Source organism: Typopeltis vanoorti, chromosome 11 (genome assembly GCF_054136105.1).
Source record: "Typopeltis vanoorti isolate ZY-2024b chromosome 11, IOZ_Tvanoo_1.0, whole genome shotgun sequence".
Lineage (NCBI taxonomy): Eukaryota > Metazoa > Arthropoda > Arachnida > Uropygi > Thelyphonidae > Typopeltis > Typopeltis vanoorti.
Window position 1 is genome coordinate 53,498,864 of NC_143559.1, and position 21,137 is coordinate 53,520,000.

Genomic DNA, 21,137 nt, shown 5'->3' on the forward strand with positions numbered 1-21,137 from the left:
AATGCACATTTGTGATGGTCTCAACTTGTATGTTGGCTACTACATCTTTAGTGATTTTGGAAAGGATCACAAATGCATGACAACAATAAATTTAATGACAATGTTAATGCTTACTTAAAAAAATTATCGAAAGATTATGAAATATTGGTCTGTTAAATATAATTTGCTGGTCTTATAAGTGATCATTCTTAAAACATTTTATTGTTTTAATAAGCACAGTTACTTTTCATTAATATTCTCAACTCAAGACACTGTCACTGCATCTCTATGTGCTACTTAGGTAAATAAACATGATTTGGGGCACATACTGCTACTACCTGCCACAAGGATGCAAAATGTATTCATTATGCTACAGTACAAATGTTAGTTCAATATCGGCAGTTTATTATTTTTTTTAAATTTTAATAATGCAGATCTCATCATTAGATATTGTGCAAGTATGTATGTGTTCGAAATCACCAATACTATATTTTCGTTACTGCTTTTTTTTTTTTTTTTTTTTTTTTTTTTGAATAAATATACAAATCACAGCTTATCCACATGTTTAACATCCATAACATATTTTTAAATAAACAGTAAAATTTAGCAAGGTCAATAGTATAGTTTCTCTAAAATTACACAAAAGACAGAATCTAACAGGATAACTTTTATTTTAATACTTTCATGGCATTTAAAAGTGGTTACATTAGAGAGAGGGGGAAAAAAGTATAATACAAGGCAAACTTAAAATGCAACAAACTTCTCTACATGCGTCAGCAATCATTCCTTTTCACGAACATTCTAAATCAATATATTTACAGAGAATGAAATTTCCAAGGTGCTTTATCTGAAGACTCTAGACATTCACTTGGAGGAAGTCCACCATTAACAGTGGTGCGTGGAGTCAATGGCTGAGGAATAGTATGATTAGACATATGAGATGCCATGTTTGTTGACATAGAAGCAAAATTTAATTGTGGATGTGGCATAGAAGGAGGAAGATATTCCATATTCATATTTCCATAATATGATGAAGCTGCATATGTTTGAGAGTAACAGTTTGAATTTTGAGGGGTTTGACAACTATTCATTTGATAAGGTGATCGCTGCATACAGCTGTTGCTAGATACATAGTCATTCACAGAAGAAAGAACAGCAGGACTCCAAATGGCATTATTGTTACTATTAGAATTCATTCCTGGCACACAAGATGTGAGAGTTGTTGGCAGAATTTGTGGTTTGTATACGGATTCTTTATTAACCGGTGAGCTGGGAGCAGATTGGGTTTTCACTTTGGAGCGCTGCTTAGAATTTCCAGCTCCACTCTGTTGTTCCATTTGCAGTTGCTGCCGAGTTTTTGCTCTACGATTTTTAAACCATACCTATTGCATAAAAAGAAAGATGGTTTGACATATAACTGTTAGGGAGATAATATAACATTTTCAAATAAAATAACGGGATTTGTATAAAGTTATTACAGTATATCTAAGTTGCATTTTGTGTATTCATGTTATATTCACTTCCATATAATTAATTACCTCACATTATTTTTCTAACATAATTTTTTATTCTTTATTAGAGACCTGCCTGAAATTCAAATTTCAAGCAGGTGTATTATAAAGAATTTATTACAGATGTGTCAATTTAGTTAAATATTTAATTTTTTAGTATTGACTAGATGGAGAAAACTAAATGAAAAATTAATGAACTTTCTGTGCCCTGGTTTAAACTGATGATTCATTTTTCCCTTTCGAATGAGCTGTGCTTTTGTATCACAGATAACTTGTGTTTAATCATCCAGACTTAATATAAAGTGTTATACAGGTTATGGTGTATTTGTCACAATCAGTTTATTATTTTTGTGAAAAATACCATGCTTTATACTTTATTTCATGAGACAGTCTCTGTAGAATCACAATTCTGTAGAGAATGAAGAGGTAAATGCATGTAATGGTTTCATAATGTTTTTAAGCAATTGTGAATGATGTATGTACATGAATGATGTAAATAAAGTGTTTATTTATATCAGATATATGCAAACAAAAAATTGACAATTTTCACAAACAAAACTTATTCTAAATAGCTTGGCTTAAGGGAACACACATCAGTTTGGTCATCAATTTACATCATTAAAAGTTTTATATGTGTATAACTTATATACACACAAACTTACATAAATAATGGAAAAACTGTAGACTGAGTGCTAGGAGCATGGATTAGGTGGGGTGGGTTTCCCCCCACCCCTAGTAAGTCATGCATCCCGATTTGTTATTTAGTGCACATTTCTTTACAATTTTTGGTGAGAATAATTCAGAGGTAGGCCAGTTTGTTTGTGTTTGTTCAAAGTATTCATGCTAATATTGTAATACCAGTATGGAGAGAACATAAATAAATTAGATGGACTTTGACCAAGTGTATAATGATTTCATGTATTCATGTGACTTAGAAAAATCTTAGGCAGCAACTGGCCTCTGCTATGCTAGGGTCAAGATTTCCCCCCTACTGAAGCCAAAAAAAAAGACACCTCAGACTACCATAGTTACCAGTCATCTGCACTGGCTGATAAATGGCCCAACATTTTCAGATCTACCTGTCAGTTTTAATCTAGAGGATATCACAAGTCTCACAACACTCAGTGTAATCCATCCATTTCTGGACACACCTCACAACAGTAAGATCCATATCATGATGAATTTCAGGGAACAATGAAAAAAAAGAAATAAAATTTCTCCCTCCAGAGAGAGATACCTCCAACCTAATAAAGCCCGATAACACTGCAAATCCTAAAGAAAGAATATACCTACCTCCAGTCATTCTTCATGCAAAGGAGCACTGGATGGTTGTGGCTGCAACAAAGATCCTGAAGATCACCTTCACAAAAGCTAGAAATATGGGTGAAGGAATATGTATTCTACCCAAAGCTGTTTCAGATTACTGGGAGCTTAACAAATTCCTTGATAATAACTTGTCATATTACACATTTGCCCTAAACAGTGAGGAAAAACCTCACAAAGTTGTACTACAACAAGAAACGGAGTCCATTTCCACAGATGAAATTACAACATATCTTCAAAATAAAGGCTTCAATTCAATGAAAGTTAGCCAAACAAATAGGACAGACAAAACTCCATATTCTCTAATACTAGTTGAAATAAGCAAGGATCACTGACACATATGATCTTCAGTCAGTCTGTGACCTGGTTACAAAAACAGAATCCTGGAAACAAAGCCACCATCACACAATGCCATCAATGCAAGTGGTTTGGTCATGTCCAAAGTTACTACAAGGTGAAGTATCAATGTTTGATTTGCAGAGACAAGCATGCAACTGCCTACTACAAAAAAGAACCAAGAACATAACCAGTGAAATATGTTATGAGGGGGCTTTCATTCTGCCAACTACAGAGGCTGCTCATATTTCACACTTAACCAGAGATCTCAACCTATGCATAACATAAATCACTCAACGAAAACTATCACTGGAAACAAATACACCTCATCAAGCTGTACTCCTTTCAGAATCTCCAATAACCAAGAAAACCTATGCAGAGATTGCAATCCCCAAAACAAGATCAACACGACCTAATGTCCAATATACAAGCAAATCCAGCACTACATGTGTGGCAAACATAACAGGAGAAATGTTAATTGACTTCAGCCAAACCAACTCCGCACAAGAAGCCAAAGAAGTCATGCTGAAACACGCTCAGATGATGCGCTCCACATTTTTTTTTTAATCAGCGGCTGTCCACTACAGATTATCAGCTGGAATGACAATGACTTGAACAATAAAATTCTAGAACTACAGAAATTTACCATGTATCCATAATGAAATTGCTGTCCCCCCCTCACTAAAAACTTTGAAACCAACAGAACAGAAATTTATATGCCAAACTTAAGCAGCCTGAAAACTTGTCAGTATATAAACCTCCAAACAAAAAACTTCGACTCCAACCTAGAAGTACTAAGGGGAAGTACTAGAGGAAGTACACAGGAACACAAGAACACAGGAAGAACACAGGAAAAGAAGCAGTAATAATCACTGTAGCATAAAACTTGGAACAGCAGATTTCCCAAACAATGACAAAACCCTCAACTCATTCACCATTATGAGGAAAATAGCAGTCATCGGTTCCATAGAGCCTACTCGTATTGCAATGCAGAAAATTATATACAGTTTCTAACAATTGCCTCTTGTTCTACCCTCCCTTCTCCCATTCCATGAAAAATCTCTTCCATGTCAACCTGATAACAACCCCTGACTAGTTTATGTCTCAATCATATCCCCCTCCCCTCTTCCTCCTATTCACAAGGCTCTGCAACTTGCATTCTCTCAATCTGTCCTCATACTCCACATTCCAAAGACAGCTGACAACTTTTGAGAATCTTCTCTGGACCCTTTCCAACATATTCTCATCACAATTAAAACCTGGTGACCAAATCTGTGCATCATAATCCATATGAGGCCTGATCAAGGCCTTATACAATGGCATCATAACCTCTCTATTTCTGCATATCAGGTCCTCTGCATCATTGCCATTATCAATGTGACATCTACACAACTTGTGAAATGTGGCCTTTGAATTTCAGGTCCTTGTCCATCATCATTCCTAGATCTCTCACGTCCTTTAAAATTTGCCCACCAAGTGTATACTTTGCCTCCCATCATTGCTTGCCAAATCTCAAAAACTTACACTTTGCAACAGTGAACTGAAAGTTCCACTTACCTGCCCTTTCATGCAATCTATTCAAGTTCTGCAAGGCCCTAACATCTGCTTGACTCTACATTACTCTCCCCAATTTTGCATCATCTGCAAACAGCTGCATATTATTGTATAATAATGGTTCCAAAACTGACCCCTGCAGTGCATCACCAGTGACCTTCCTCTTTTAGGATACAGCACTCCCATATCCAACTTTCTGATACTTGACAGCCACTCACTGATCCAACTCAGAAGTCTGTTATCCAATCCTATCTGTTTCAATTTATTTAACAGTTTGTCATATGGCAGTCTATCAAAAGCTTTTGCAAAATCCAAGTACACATTGTATATGCATCTCCCCTGTCAAAGGTATTTCTCACCTTGTTATAGTACATAAGTTAGTAAAACGTGATCTCCCCTTAACAAACCCTTCCAGATAACCACAAAGAATACTGCTATTATCAACCCATTTTTGTATCCTACGTCTTACCAATCTCTCCAGTACCTTCACCACAACTCTAGATACACAGATTGTCCTATAATTTGAAGCTACAGCATTATCATCACTTTTATTCAGCAGAACAATTTTACCCTCCTTTCACTCCCTTGAAACGCTGTTGTTAGACTTATTAAACAGGCATGCCAATGCTACTGCCAATCCCTTAAGATGCATGGTGATATGTCATCAAATCCTATCACCTTATTGACATCCAAGTTTATTTCCTCAAATACTTCCTGCTCACTCACAATTAAGCCATCCCCTCCTATGTCCTCTACACTTAAGTTCCTCATGATTATGGCCTGATCAGGATGAAACATCCTTATAAAGTGATCATTTAATACCTTAACATTGTCTTCTGCAGCAGTTGATCTTGGGAAAACTTAGTCCCAAGATGGCAAATCTTGGTCTTGATTTGCCAATCTGCTCATACTGCACTTTTGTTTTCCTTACTAAGTGAGTCACTCTCTCTTGGTTTATTCTTTATACTCTTCATGTAACTGATCACCATTATTCATTTTGTACTGCCTTCAAAGTACCTTCTTCCAGATTTCATGCTTAAGCTCCTCATTCATCCATTTTACACCTACCTTATTCAGCCTTTTGGCCTTCAGAATACATTCACACATTGATGCTGTTATGTATTTCTTTGTCAGTTCCCAAGCAGCATTTATTTCCTTACTGTTCAACTTCTTCGTCTTGGTTTCGTGATCCTCTTCACCAAGTGTATTTTCGGTGCTAGTTTTCTGTTTTACAGGATCATAAGTAGATTCAACAATTTCTGCTTCTTCGGCCTTACTTTTTTTCTCATTGGCATAAAGTAACTACTTATTTTACTCATTTTGAACAATGATTGCACTGATTTAACTTAGATAAATTCAAAACTCACGTGAACACCTGCCTGTTGCAGAGTGAATATAGAATTGATAAACCGATATTGGAAGCAATTGGAAGTGAACACAACTTCCTGTTTCCAGTTACATACCAACCTATGAAACAGGAAAGCAGGGTACCAACTTATGAGTAATCAAAACTGAAAATTCAATTCGTGAACACAGTACCACCTACCGGAATATTTATAATACATTTTGCTGTCAATAAATCGCAAATTTTTAAAAACTTAAGGAAAAAGGTGCCAGTACTGCGTACTGCCAGAAAAAGCACAGTCCTTTCCTCACAAAAGTCTGCATATGGCTAGCCACAACCCAGGTGATCACTTTCGCCAATTGGAGGAAAGTGCAAAACACCACTCACATCCTCTGATGAAATGATCAGACCTAAAACTCTCGATCCTCATATGCCCTTCTTTGCCATTATACTTTTCCAATGTATACTGTCATAATTAAAATCACCCATAATAATTACCCTCCCTTTCTTCACTATCCAAGTTGTTTATACATTTCTTCATCGGCACCTTCCACATTTCCAGGCCTATTAGCAACATCCAACTAAATATGTCTTCCTGTCAACCTCCATGTTACACCACACTGCCTCATAACCATTGCTACCATTTTCCTCTTTCATGTCTACCATATGTGGACATAATTTCCCTGCTATAATCAGCAGTACTTCCCCTCCCTTCCTGCGCTTTCTCTTCTCACGAAAAATACTGTATCCTTCCATTCCTATTCCCATTAGAATATCAACTTCATTCAACCATGTTGCACTTATTCCAATGATTTTGGAGTAAATAAACTCAATCAGTGAAATCATTTCTTCTCCCTTATTTTTGATACTGCTGGTAATTGTAAACAAACACAGTAATTCCTTTTTAGGTTTATAATCAGTCCCATCCAAGTCACTTGTTAGTTGCAATTTCTCCACCATACCTTCCCAATCACCTTTATCACCACTACTTACCACATATATCTGTTCAGTCTTGACTTCCCCACACATATTGCAATATACTCAATTTTCATACACACATTCGCTGCCACTTGCAACATCCACTCTCCCTGCCTGCCTGCCTGCCTTCCCCCCCCCCCAGCTATTTCCCTGCTCCTCTTGCATTCGCATTCTCTCTTCATCTCTCACACTACTACTGTTTTCACTTCCAATCATTTCTGTCTCTTCAATGCCACTTTCCTGATTTTTCACTTCATCTCTTGCATGCGTCACACACTGCTTCCATCCAGCACTTTCTCCAGTGCACTCACTCCAAAGCCATTCAAGATGCATCCCATCACAACTGTGTAATTTCGTTCTTCCCTCAAACTCATGACATATATATCCACAAATTGTACTCCCTTCGTCTTAAACAGCTCCACTAGCATACTATTCATGATTTTGGCTCTCCGTTGCAACTCATCGGTCATACCTCGGCAACACACTGCCAACTTTTCCAACCACACTCCTCTCAATAACCTCCTGATAAACACTCTAACATGCTCCTTATGTCTGCTTAGATCATTGGTCCCCACAATCACCACTAACTCTCTTATTTTTTCCTCATGTCCAGTGCCTAAATTATCCTGCTCATTCTCCCTCCTGGATAGCAGACCTTGTGGACTCCCTCATTAACTAATCCTTTTACTATGGAATCTCCATATACTGCTATCCTGGAATCACTCATCACCTCTTTTACTCTTTTTTTCTTTCATTCTATTCTCTTGCACACTTTCATTAGTTTCCACTAAATGTCTAACATCATTCCTCATTTTCAATAACTGTTTCATCAAATCTTGCATTCCAACAATTCCACTCTGTCACTCCCACAGTCTCACTACCTCTCATTCTGCTGCACCTTACTTCCATTTCCTCATTATACTCCAGCTAGGCACTGCACATAATTTCACTGTAGATAATACTAACACTATCAACTTGAACTAATTCCCTGGTACTCTTCAAAAAATCTTGAATCAGTTCTCCACATAATGACAACTGAAGAAATAGAGAAGACAACAAGTTCTTTAGAAACTCAGGTACTAACAGCACTAAATCCTCTACAATCATGCGCACATCCACAAATCAGCTTCCCGAAGAAATGAAACAGTTAATTCAGGAGAAAAATCAATTAAGATGCCAGTACCACAAAACTATGGTTCCAGCTGATCGCCAAGAATTTAACAGGGCCACATATCAGGTTTTCTGTGCACTAAAGGACTTCTGCAACAATAATGGGATATGAAACTTCAACCTAAACACTGAAGACCAATCCCTCTGGAAAACAGTGAAAGCACTTCAAATTAGCTGCAGGCCCCTTCCTCCAATTAATGGGGAATGAGGAATTGTCTACAATGATGCTGACAAAGCCAAAGCCTCCACAGATAGCCCAGAAAAAAAACAACCCCAACTACAACCATGTAGATTTAAATGTCATAGGAAAAATGCATAGTAGTGTGCACAAAGAAATCAGAAATGCCAACCTTTTAAACAGCACTAGACCATCAAATCATCAGGAAACAGTGCCAGGACCAGACGGATCTCTAACAAATTACTCAAATTCCTCCCCCAAATATTATTAGCCTCATATATACACTCTATACTATAAAATGATAAGCTGAAATTGGAAATTGATGTGACGTTGGCTTGAAACGGATGTAGGCAGTAACATTTTTATGCAATGTTTTTGTGTAACTTTTTTGTCAAGTTATTTGCAACTCAGGGGCTACCCTGAGTGTCGAGTCATTGGAATTCAAGGAGAACCGGCCTACCAGTCCAGAACATGGTAGTTGGGTGCCGGGGGGGGGTTGAAGGCTTGACACTCAGGGGCTACGCTGAGTATCGAGTCTTCAAAATTCGAGTCATCAGAATTCAAGGAGAACCGGCCTACCAGTCCGGAACATGGAGGGTTGGGTGCCGTAGGTGTTCAGGGAGCAGATCCCCCCCTAGTGTGTGTGTGTGTGTGTGTGTGTGTGTGTGTGTGTGTGTGTGTGTGTGTAAATAAAAAATTGTTCATATTTACTCTGTAGATAATGTTATAAAAAATTAGTTTGAATGACTATATACCAAGAATGAAAAAGAAAAGGTTTAATGTTAAGATACTACTAGTTTCGTTGAATAAATCAACTTCTTCAGGTATCACAGGCAAAGAATTATATAAAATAACAGAGACATGATAAAATTACATCAACAGATCTAGTATAAAACACAATAGTACATTTTAAAACAGGAATGCTTGCTGGAGTTCCAATGCACTCGTGACAGATCACGCACGTAGTCAACAGAAGTTGACTACGTGCGTGATCTGTCATGAGTGCACCAATACTGGACAGTGGCAATGTGTGTGTCAGAAAGATTGTAGCTAAGGCTGTTGTTAATATGGGATGAATCTAGCGATATTCCTCTAGATTCGATAATCTTTCTTTCGAGTTCATCATAACGCACATGAATATTAGAAGTTTGCGGCCAGTCTACGAGGTGTTGCCGGCCTTCATATGAGTTGATAGAGAAGAGAACATAGCTAGAGAGAGCGCTGGCCCTGGTCCTATTGTAGGAGATTTCTCTTTGGTGTTCTTCCATACGTAAAAGGATGGATTTAGCTGTCTGGCCGAAATATGGTTTACCACATTCACACAAAATCTTGTAGACTCCTGGATACTGAATAGGAAGATGTTTCACTTTAGGTCTACTTAGTATGGAGCGAAGTTTTGGAAACATAGTGAAGCAAGTTTGAATGTTGAATTTCTTAAGAATTTTTGCCAGTTTTGGGGAGAGAGAGCTGATGTATGGCAACAATATAAAAGCTCTTGGGGGAGAAGAATCTTCAATAGCAGTTGAGCGATGGAAAGAGAAAAATTTATCAATCTTTTTAAGAGAGAAACTATTCTTGACAAAAGTCCTTTTTAATAAATGGAGTTCATTTTCAATTTCATCTGTTAGTAAAGATCTGGCTGGATGTGCCAGGGTTGAAATAATACCAAATTTTTGTGGAGGGTAGTGATGGGAAGAAGCATGAAGGTATCTATGTGTGTGTGGGTTTTCTAAAAATTGAGATTTTGATATGTTCAGAGCATCTCGTAAGTTTTAGGTCCAGAAATGGGAGACTGTCATTGGATTCCAGTTCGTAGGTAAAATTGATTTTCTCATTAAACTTGTTGAGGTGGCCTAGAAATAAATTGAGGTTGTTGACACCATGTTCCCAGATGAGGAATACATCGTCTATATAACGATGCCATATTTTGGGTTTTAGAGTTGAGGAATTAATTGCTTTTTCTTTAAAATCCTTAAGAAATATGTCAGTAAGAATCGGAGAGAGCAAACTGCCCATAGCCAAGATTGAGTTCTGTTTGTAAATCTTGTTTTTGTATTTGAAGTATCCTGAATTTACACAGTGAGAAAGTAAGGAAAAGAATTTCTTAGATAGTTTGTTCTGGAGAAGATGGAGGACGTCTTGAGTAGGTACATTCGTGAAGAGAGAAACTATATTGAAACCTGCCATTAAATCTGATTTGTTGAGTTTGATGTCTTTGATTTTGGACACAAAATCAGCTGAATTTTATATAAGAAATATTCAGAAGCCAACTACCAGTATGCCTGAAGAGAAAAGTTTTTTAACCAATGTATTCTTCCTATATTGGTAAGGCTGTGAAAAATGGACACTAAATGCAAAGGAAATTCAAAAATTAAGAACAACACAATTTAGTAGGTCTGCTTGGTATCGCAAGACTGAATCACAAAAGGAATACATGGATAAAAAATCAAACCAAAGTATCTGACATTATAGGAAAAGTGAAACATTTGAAGTGGCAAATGGCTGGGCATATTTCTCGAGGGCAAGATCAATGATGGACAAAAGAAGTACTGGATTGGATCCCACTGGAGAAAAAACTACCACGATGCTGACCTAAATCACGGTGGATTGATGATATAACATTTGCAGGAGAGTAACACGGAAAAAGGAGAGCCATGGACAGACAGTTTTGGAGAATATTGGAAAGGCCTTCATCCATCAGTGGATTGACAATGATTGACGATGATATATATATGAGGGTGGTCTGAAAAGTTCTCGGTCTTGATCATAGATGGCAACACTATTGGCAAGATTTTTTTTTCTAAGTTGGTATATCTGTCATAAGCATCCATGTGAAATTGCGAGTCATTCTATCAAGTAGTTTGTTTTATACAACTGTCTGAAGCAAAAGTGTTGTCTGTATCCCTTAAAATGGATAAAATTGAGTATCATGCGGTTATGAAATTCTTTGTAAAAGAAGGTTTAATGCCAAAAGAAATTCATTCGAAGTTCATAAAAGTTTATGAGCACTCTTCTCTTTCATTTTTGACAATTAAGAAATGGACTGCCGAGTTTAAACATGGCTGTACCAGCCTTGAAGATGATCCATGTGAAGGGCATCCAAAAAGTGTAACACCAGAAATTATTGATCAAATGATATGGTATTGGATGACCGGCGAGTCACAGTGCATGAAATTGTGAGACTGTAGGCATTTCAAAAGAATGTGTAGGATATACAGTTACACCCCGAGTTATGTAACACACAACTCACGTAAATTCGCAGTTACGTAACAAATCTACTACCGCGTATGAATATGTTTGCGGCTCTGTGCAGGTACATCTTTGACAGCCTTATTGCGGTAGGAACTACACGAGGCATCTACATTAGTAGATGCCTCACGTGGTTAGCTCTGTCACTTGTTATCACTTCTATTTTCTTTGTTTTTTTTACCCTTAAAGTGGAATGCAAATGCAAAGCCGAATGCGCTGGTAATAAATCTAAAAAGCAAAGGTCTGCAATTACTTTAGAAGAAAAGTTGAAAATAATTCGAATATATGAAAGTGGGAAAATTCTATCAGCAATAGCTCAGGAAATAAATCGACTTATTTCAACAGTGAATACAATAGCCGACGGAACCGCCAGACATAAAGAAATTTACAATGAAGGGACTAGCCAAGGTTAACTTGAATTAGAATTGGAAAATTAGAATTGATGGATCCGAACACTGAGCAGTTCGAAAATGTTGGCCACCGTATCTATTCTGATGTGTCTAGCTACAAGGCCATCTACGAGGACAAGAAGCATGTGACCACACAATCTACTCTAGACATGTTTGTGAGATGTCGTTCACAACAAACTCAAGATGACTCCAACCACCCTCAGCCTTAAACATCGAAAGGGGTAAAACTTCCTGCAGAACAGCATTCCTTAGAACAGCCAACTTAGCTGTCACAAGATTTTTTTTTTATTTGAAAAGTGAATATTTCGTTTTGCGGTAGTAGTTTTTATATTCTTTAATATTATGTATTTTTCATACTTTCGTATTTACAGTATATATATATTATTCAAATACAATTGATTTTTTTTATTAAAATATTAAAAATGGAAAATAGCAAAATTTCTATATTAATGACAAAAAAATTAATGTAAGACAATGGCATGAGTAGCCATTGAACATTTTATTGTATGTATGTAATTTACAAATTTGACTTACGTAAAGGTTTACGGAACACATCATTTATGTAACTCAGGGTGTAACTGTAATTTGCATGAAGAATTGCAAATGAAAAAGCTTTGCGCAAGATTGGTGCCGCTCTTGCTCACAGTAGATCTAAAGCGCACTCGCAAGAAAATTTCTGAACGGTGCTTGGAGCATTTTAACAAGAATAAAACTGATTTTGCGGTCATGGCATCAGTGTTTTGGGATTCTAAAGGCATTTTGTTTATTAATTATCTTGAAAAGGGTAACTGGGGAATATTATTCCAATCTTTTAACCAGACTAAATGAAAAACTTCGTGAGAAAAGACCCAGTTTGCAGAAGAAGAAATCATCTTTCATCAGGACAATGCACCTGCCCACAAAGGTGTTTTGGCAATGGGAAAATTAAGGGATCTGCACTATGAATTGTTTGAACAGCCATCCTATTCCCCTTCTATCTCTTCCCCAAAACTAAAACTCTTCCTCGCTGGTCAATGTTTTTCTTCGAATCAAAGTGATTGCAGCTGTAGAGGGGTATTTTGCAGATCATACTGAGAACCACTAGAGGGACAGGATAATGGTGCTGGTGCATCACTGGAATAAATGTATTATTAGTCTTAAGGGAGATTATGTTGAAAAATAAAAATAATTTTTCAATTATAAATTCGCTTTTTCATTGTTAGACCGAGAACTTTACAGACCACCTCGTATATATATATATATATAAGAGAAGAACGTGTTCCAGACATTGAATACCACAGAAATGACACCTGAGCTTTGTGGTGTTTTATGGGATAAATGAAAAAACTATTACACTGTTGCTATGATACAACAGAAAGAAAAATATGGGAATCTTGGGAAATTGCATTAGATCCTAGATATTTAAACCAAAGTATTCACTTGTCTGAATACATCCTAGCCTTCATTAATCAAAAACATTCACATGAATGTGCAAGTGCAGAACATTTGGAACAATTAGAAATAATTTTTGAAAAATAACATCAGTGTCTTTGATATAATGTTGTAACAGTTGTCACCTTTGTTAGTCCTTCCTGTTTTGTCTACTAGTTTATTTACAGAAATCCTGTGCAATTGGAGTGAAATGTTATGTTACTAAGTAAATAAATGTTATAAACTTATTCCGGTGTTCTGCCTTATAAACTTTAATCAATATTCTTTTATTAAGAGAAGCCATCAAGGACTCATCGAGATTTTACAGTTCTCATATATATATATATAATGTAAAAGAAGTGAATGAAAGGTGAGTGGGAGAAAGATGTAACAAATAACTCATGAGTAGTGGCAATTGTAGGAACAAATGATTTGGTTGAACAGAAGGAGATTGTCAAAATGGATGTCAGGAGACTGTGGACAATGAAAAGCTGATAGGAAAGATATTCAGCATATTGTCCATGTATGACAATTAAGAGGTAAGACAACATGTAAAAATTAAAACAGTATGATAGGAGAGCTGTGTATTGGTAAGGCTGTGAAAAATGGACACTAAATGCAAAGGAAATTCAAAAATTAAGAACAACACAATTTAGTAGGTCTGCTTGGTATCGCAAGACTGAATCACAAAAGGAATACATGGATAAAAAATCAAACCAAAGTATCTGACATTATAGGAAAAGTGAAACATTTGAAGTGGCAAATGGCTGGGCATATTTCTCGAGGGCAAGATCAATGATGGACAAAAGAAGTACTGGATTGGATCCCACTGGAGAAAAAACTACCACGATGCTGACCTAAATCACGGTGGATTGATGATATAACATTTGCAGGAGAGTAACACGGAAAAAGGAGAGCCATGGACAGACAGTTTTGGAGAATATTGGAAAGGCCTTCATCCATCAGTGGATTGACAATGATTGACGATGATATATATATGAGGGTGGTCTGAAAAGTTCTCGGTCTTGATCATAGATGGCAACACTATTGGCAAGATTTTTTTTTCTAAGTTGGTATATCTGTCATAAGCATCCATGTGAAATTGCGAGTCATTCTATCAAGTAGTTTGTTTTATACAACTGTCTGAAGCAAAAGTGTTGTCTGTATCCCTTAAAATGGATAAAATTGAGTATCATGCGGTTATGAAATTCTTTGTAAAAGAAGGTTTAATGCCAAAAGAAATTCATTCGAAGTTCATAAAAGTTTATGAGCACTCTTCTCTTTCATTTTTGACAATTAAGAAATGGACTGCCGAGTTTAAACATGGCTGTACCAGCCTTGAAGATGATCCATGTGAAGGGCATCCAAAAAGTGTAACACCAGAAATTATTGATCAAATGATATGGTATTGGATGACCGGCGAGTCACAGTGCATGAAATTGTGAGACTGTAGGCATTTCAAAAGAATGTGTAGGATATACAGTTACACCCCGAGTTATGTAACACACAACTCACGTAAATTCGCAGTTACGTAACAAATCTACTACCGCGTATGAATATGTTTGCGGCTCTGTGCAGGTACATCTTTGACAGCCTTATTGCGGTAGGAACTACACGAGGCATCTACATTAGTAGATGCCTCACGTGGTTAGCTCTGTCACTTGTTATCACTTCTATTTTCTTTGTTTTTTTTACCCTTAAAGTGGAATGCAAATGCAAAGCCGAATGCGCTGGTAATAAATCTAAAAAGCAAAGGTCTGCAATTACTTTAGAAGAAAAGTTGAAAATAATTCGAATATATGAAAGTGGGAAAATTCTATCAGCAATAGCTCAGGAAATAAATCGACTTATTTCAACAGTGAATACAATAGCCGACGGAACCGCCAGACATAAAGAAATTTACAATGAAGGGACTAGCCAAGGTTAACTTGAATTAGAATTGGAAAATTAGAATTGATGGATCCGAACACTGAGCAGTTCGAAAATGTTGGCCACCGTATCTATTCTGATGTGTCTAGCTACAAGGCCATCTACGAGGACAAGAAGCATGTGACCACACAATCTACTCTAGACATGTTTGTGAGATGTCGTTCACAACAAACTCAAGATGACTCCAACCACCCTCAGCCTTAAACATCGAAAGGGGTAAAACTTCCTGCAGAACAGCATTCCTTAGAACAGCCAACTTAGCTGTCACAAGATTTTTTTTTTATTTGAAAAGTGAATATTTCGTTTTGCGGTAGTAGTTTTTATATTCTTTAATATTATGTATTTTTCATACTTTCGTATTTACAGTATATATATATTATTCAAATACAATTGATTTTTTTTATTAAAATATTAAAAATGGAAAATAGCAAAATTTCTATATTAATGACAAAAAAATTAATGTAAGACAATGGCATGAGTAGCCATTGAACATTTTATTGTATGTATGTAATTTACAAATTTGACTTACGTAAAGGTTTACGGAACACATCATTTATGTAACTCAGGGTGTAACTGTAATTTGCATGAAGAATTGCAAATGAAAAAGCTTTGCGCAAGATTGGTGCCGCTCTTGCTCACAGTAGATCTAAAGCGCACTCGCAAGAAAATTTCTGAACGGTGCTTGGAGCATTTTAACAAGAATAAAACTGATTTTGCGGTCATGGCATCAGTGTTTTGGGATTCTAAAGGCATTTTGTTTATTAATTATCTTGAAAAGGGTAACTGGGGAATATTATTCCAATCTTTTAACCAGACTAAATGAAAAACTTCGTGAGAAAAGACCCAGTTTGCAGAAGAAGAAATCATCTTTCATCAGGACAATGCACCTGCCCACAAAGGTGTTTTGGCAATGGGAAAATTAAGGGATCTGCACTATGAATTGTTTGAACAGCCATCCTATTCCCCTTCTATCTCTTCCCCAAAACTAAAACTCTTCCTCGCTGGTCAATGTTTTTCTTCGAATCAAAGTGATTGCAGCTGTAGAGGGGTATTTTGCAGATCATACTGAGAACCACTAGAGGGACAGGATAATGGTGCTGGTGCATCACTGGAATAAATGTATTATTAGTCTTAAGGGAGATTATGTTGAAAAATAAAAATAATTTTTCAATTATAAATTCGCTTTTTCATTGTTAGACCGAGAACTTTACAGACCACCTCGTATATATATATATATATAAGAGAAGAACGTGTTCCAGACATTGAATACCACAGAAATGACACCTGAGCTTTGTGGTGTTTTATGGGATAAATGAAAAAACTATTACACTGTTGCTATGATACAACAGAAAGAAAAATATGGGAATCTTGGGAAATTGCATTAGATCCTAGATATTTAAACCAAAGTATTCACTTGTCTGAATACATCCTAGCCTTCATTAATCAAAAACATTCACATGAATGTGCAAGTGCAGAACATTTGGAACAATTAGAAATAATTTTTGAAAAATAACATCAGTGTCTTTGATATAATGTTGTAACAGTTGTCACCTTTGTTAGTCCTTCCTGTTTTGTCTACTAGTTTATTTACAGAAATCCTGTGCAATTGGAGTGAAATGTTATGTTACTAAGTAAATAAATGTTATAAACTTATTCCGGTGTTCTGCCTTATAAACTTTAATCAATATTCTTTTATTAAGAGAAGCCATCAAGGACTCATCGAGATTTTACAGTTCTCATATATATATATATAATGTAAAAGAAGTGAATGAAAGGTGAGTGGGAGAAAGATGTAACAAATAACTCATGAGTAGTGGCAATTGTAGGAACAAATGATTTGGTTGAACAGAAGGAGATTGTCAGAATGGATGTCAGGAGACTGTGGACAATGAAAAGCTGATAGGAAAGATATTCAGCATATTGTCCATGTATGACAATTAAGAGGTAAGACAACATGTAAAAATTAAAACAGTATGATAGGAGAGCTGTGTAAGGAGAAAGTGTGGTTTTCAAAGGTGTGGGAGTAATTGAGAGATAGATGTAAATATTGCATTATAGATTGCATTTGAATGAATTTGGCAAGTCAACTGGAGAGACTACTGTTGGAAAAGACTAATGGCAAGACTGAAGAAGTGCTTGTGAATGGAAAAAAGTATGGGAGATGAAAAAGAACAAGAATTGGGAGGGGGGGAATTCAGGTGCACATGGAAATTTTGCTCAAGGTGAGTGTATTTGGCAGAATGGAAACCAGAATTTTTTTTTTTTTTTTAATGCTAGACAAGAACCTGGAAGGGGTGTCAGGTTGCTAAAATTGTGAACATTTACAGCTGACTACAGTTTCTTTTTGTGTAAGGCATTGATCGCTATGCACAGATTTGATCCTTCTTTTTAAAGGGGATAAGGTCTTGAGGGTGAAGAGAAGATTGACTAAAGTGATGTTATGAGTGTTGGGTTTCAAACAGGAATAAGGAGCTCAACTTTGTTACTTTGATTTCATTTGTCTAAAAATGGTTGGAATAAATGAATCATAGTTGAATGAAGATGGCATTAAGGTGGGAATAGAAAGAGAAGGGCATTTTTTTTTTTAAATGATGGAGTGCTGGTGGTAGAAGAATTATACCCATACAAAAGGGAAAAACAGCTACAGTGGTTCTGCAGCTGCGAGGTGGAGGATACAGTAAGATATTTGGTAATATGTTACTATATGCATAAGAATTTGGAGAATGATAACAGAAATGTATACACATATTGAATCAGAACAAGAAAAGAGCAATTCTTGTAGGTAATTTTCATTATGGTAATATAGACTGGAATGAAGAGAGAGAGAGCATCGAAGAGAAAGAAAAATAATTTCGGGGTTTTGAGGGTCATCTACCTTAGGCAGTATGCAATAAACACTATAGTCATCACATCAGAGGATGTAAGCACAAACATGTGAAATCGCTTTCCATTTGGTGAGTGACAATATGATAATAATCTGGGTGGTGGCCAGACATATGACAAAAGGATATGTAAAAATACAAGGACAGCAATTATAAAAAGCTCAGAGTTGAGCTATAGCATGAAGTGAGGAGTTAGATAGAAAGATCTATGCTACATGGGCACTGTTCAGGACTATTTAACAGCAACAGCGAATTAAGAGCTTAATCATGCAAATCTGGAAGGAAAAAGGTACTGTGGATATGTAAATTGTATATTAGTAATCAGCTGCATGAGGGATATAAAGAGCAGGCTAGGAAAGTTACTTTGACTATCCTTACAGAGTTACAGTAACAGCAGTGGTTGGCCAAATGGATAGCATATCCACTCTAAAGCAACAGGTTGTTTGATTTGAATCTCATGGATGTCTGTGAAAGACCATAGCTCTACTTAGAGTGGTTGAAGCAACTTGTTTGCTTCCAAGAGCAGAGTTCCCAGATTATCTAACCATAACACTAATGTACTATAGATTTACAACACAGGTTGGTTTTCACATTAAAAAAAATATATAAATTAAAAAAAGTAGCAAATATACTAAGCAAATCCAAGTTATTTTGAAATGTGGCCAGTAACAGAAAAAATGATAATGGGAGGATGATATTAGTTGATGAAAATGTGATAACCAAGATATTTCATCCTCTCAAATGTGACATTACACGTGACGTGCGTGTGTGTGAAGGAAATTACTGAGGAAGGGGTACTTATGGTGAGCAGGCTAGCAAGAGAGATGAGGAATTAAGTGAAACTATGTTAATTAAAGCAACAAGACTGACATATCAGTTGTGTTCCATTCAGTTAATGGTAGCTTGACGTGCTTATTTGAGAGTCTTGCAATGGAAGAAACTCCAAAGTGTGGAAGGAAAACAAAATTGTCCCACTGCACCAAGGAGGATGTTGATAAGTCATTACATATATGTGTGGAGTTGTGACTGAGGTGTTTAAGGGTCAGGATACAGAACCGAGTTTATAACAGGAACATTCACTGTGATAATTAAGATGGGTTTAGGGAAGTTGTAATTAACAGTCAGTCCACTTGTGTATTACAACAACAGGTGACAAGAGATATATATATATATACAGGGTGTTCGGGATAAATTTGACATATTTATAATTAATTATATTTTTCCGTAAGTTACATGTATTAACACACACTTCTCTTCATTTAAAAGTTTGGACCCTTCTTCATTCATATACAAGATGTCAGAAAGGATGGATAGCTGGAACCCACCTGAATCATGGAAGAGAATAACTTGTATCATGATGATTTGTGCCCGCCATCAAAATAAGGATATTACGACTGCTGCCCAATGCTCCCTGAATACAGTAAAAACAATCAGGCATGAACTAGAGACTTGCAATGGTGACTACGAGGATGTAGCAAGAAGAAAGATCCCTAGCAGACGATCTGATTGCGTTCGTACAGCAGAATTCCTCGCAAATCTGCAGGAACAGGTGTTGAAGAACCCTGGCATTGGAATTCGGGCTTTGTTCGTGGAGTTGCTAACTGTAGTCAAGCCCTGGATAACAAGGGTAGCCAATGGTAGGCCGTATGTATGGCAGCAGGATTCGGCCCCTTGCCACACCTCTGGGAAAAGTCAAAAATGGTTGTCTGAAAATTTCTACGACTTCACCAGTCCAAATGTTTGGCCTCCAAACTCCCCAGACCTTAACCCCATGGATTATTTTGTATGGGGCGCAGTTGAAAAAGACACCAATCGCACTTCCAGTAATACAAAAGCCCAGTTAATGGATAAAATTAAAACAGTTTTTGCGGCCCTTCCCAGGGAGACTGTAGCATCAGCTTGTTCGAGGTTCCGAAGCAGAATTGAAGCTGTGATCGATGCTAATGGTGGTTATTTTGAGTAAATCTTGTTGATAGTATTGTAATTAACTCTGCCTGTAATGTTTTTTTGTCAATTCATTAAATTTAATAGATACAAAGAAGATTTTCTTTTTCCTTACGAAACTGTCAAATTTATCCCGAACACCCTGTATATATATATATATATATAGTATAGAGATTTTGCAAACACATTTGATAAATTGTCAACACAGAACAGGTTGTTAATTAATTTGGAATAGATGGTATTAGAATGGCTGTCAGATAGGTTTCTGCAAGTTATGTCAATGAGTGCAGTTTAGAAAGGGAAAATCATTAGTAATATGCTGTAAGGACTTGTTTTGGGGGCCATTAGTATAGTTTGTGTATTAATATTGGGAGAAAATGGGAACGTGCAGTTCTTCTCAGATGAAGTTAGGGAGAACCATGAGGAGTAGATGAGACAGTACTGTGACCTTGTAGTAGGACTGAGCAGGATGGTGAATAGAGCTGCCAGTTCAATGAGGTGTAAATTTAAAACTTGTTAGCTCAGTGTGGCTAAATGTAGAGTATACAATAATAAATTTAGTTTAATCCTTTATCCAAGTGTAAGCAAACAAAGTTTGCACCTGAAGTATCTTCAGAACTGAGGCAACTCGTGGTAAAGGTGGACCAAGCTCTCATCACTACTTGTCTTAGTATCTCCCATAATGCAAAGCATATCTCATTGTGGACATGTATAATGCTATGCATTAAGGGAAGGGCCACTACCCATACCAGTTTTGACCTTTATTGGGGTCTCTCAGTGGGAACCATACCCAGAGGTGGTGATACTAAGTTGGAAGCAATGTAGAAGTCATATTTACCTATAGAGTATACAATTGGCAGAAATATGTTACAGGAGGTAGAGGATAAGGGATCTGGTTGTGATGGATGGTGGATAAGGACCTAGAATTTAGGGATCATG

General features: G+C 36.6%; 1 protein-coding gene across 1 annotated transcript in view; it reads right to left on the minus strand.

Moving 5' to 3' along the window:
* Positions 1-794: 794 nt before the first annotated feature.
* Positions 795-21,137, minus strand: part of LOC150101584 (homeobox protein OTX2-like) — a 99,644-nt gene continuing 79,301 nt past the window's right edge. Inside the window, exon 3 of the mRNA XM_090400848.1 lies at positions 795-1,361. Within this exon, the coding sequence (XP_090256974.1) occupies positions 795-1,361 (567 nt within the window). The remainder of the gene's footprint in view (positions 1,362-21,137) is intronic.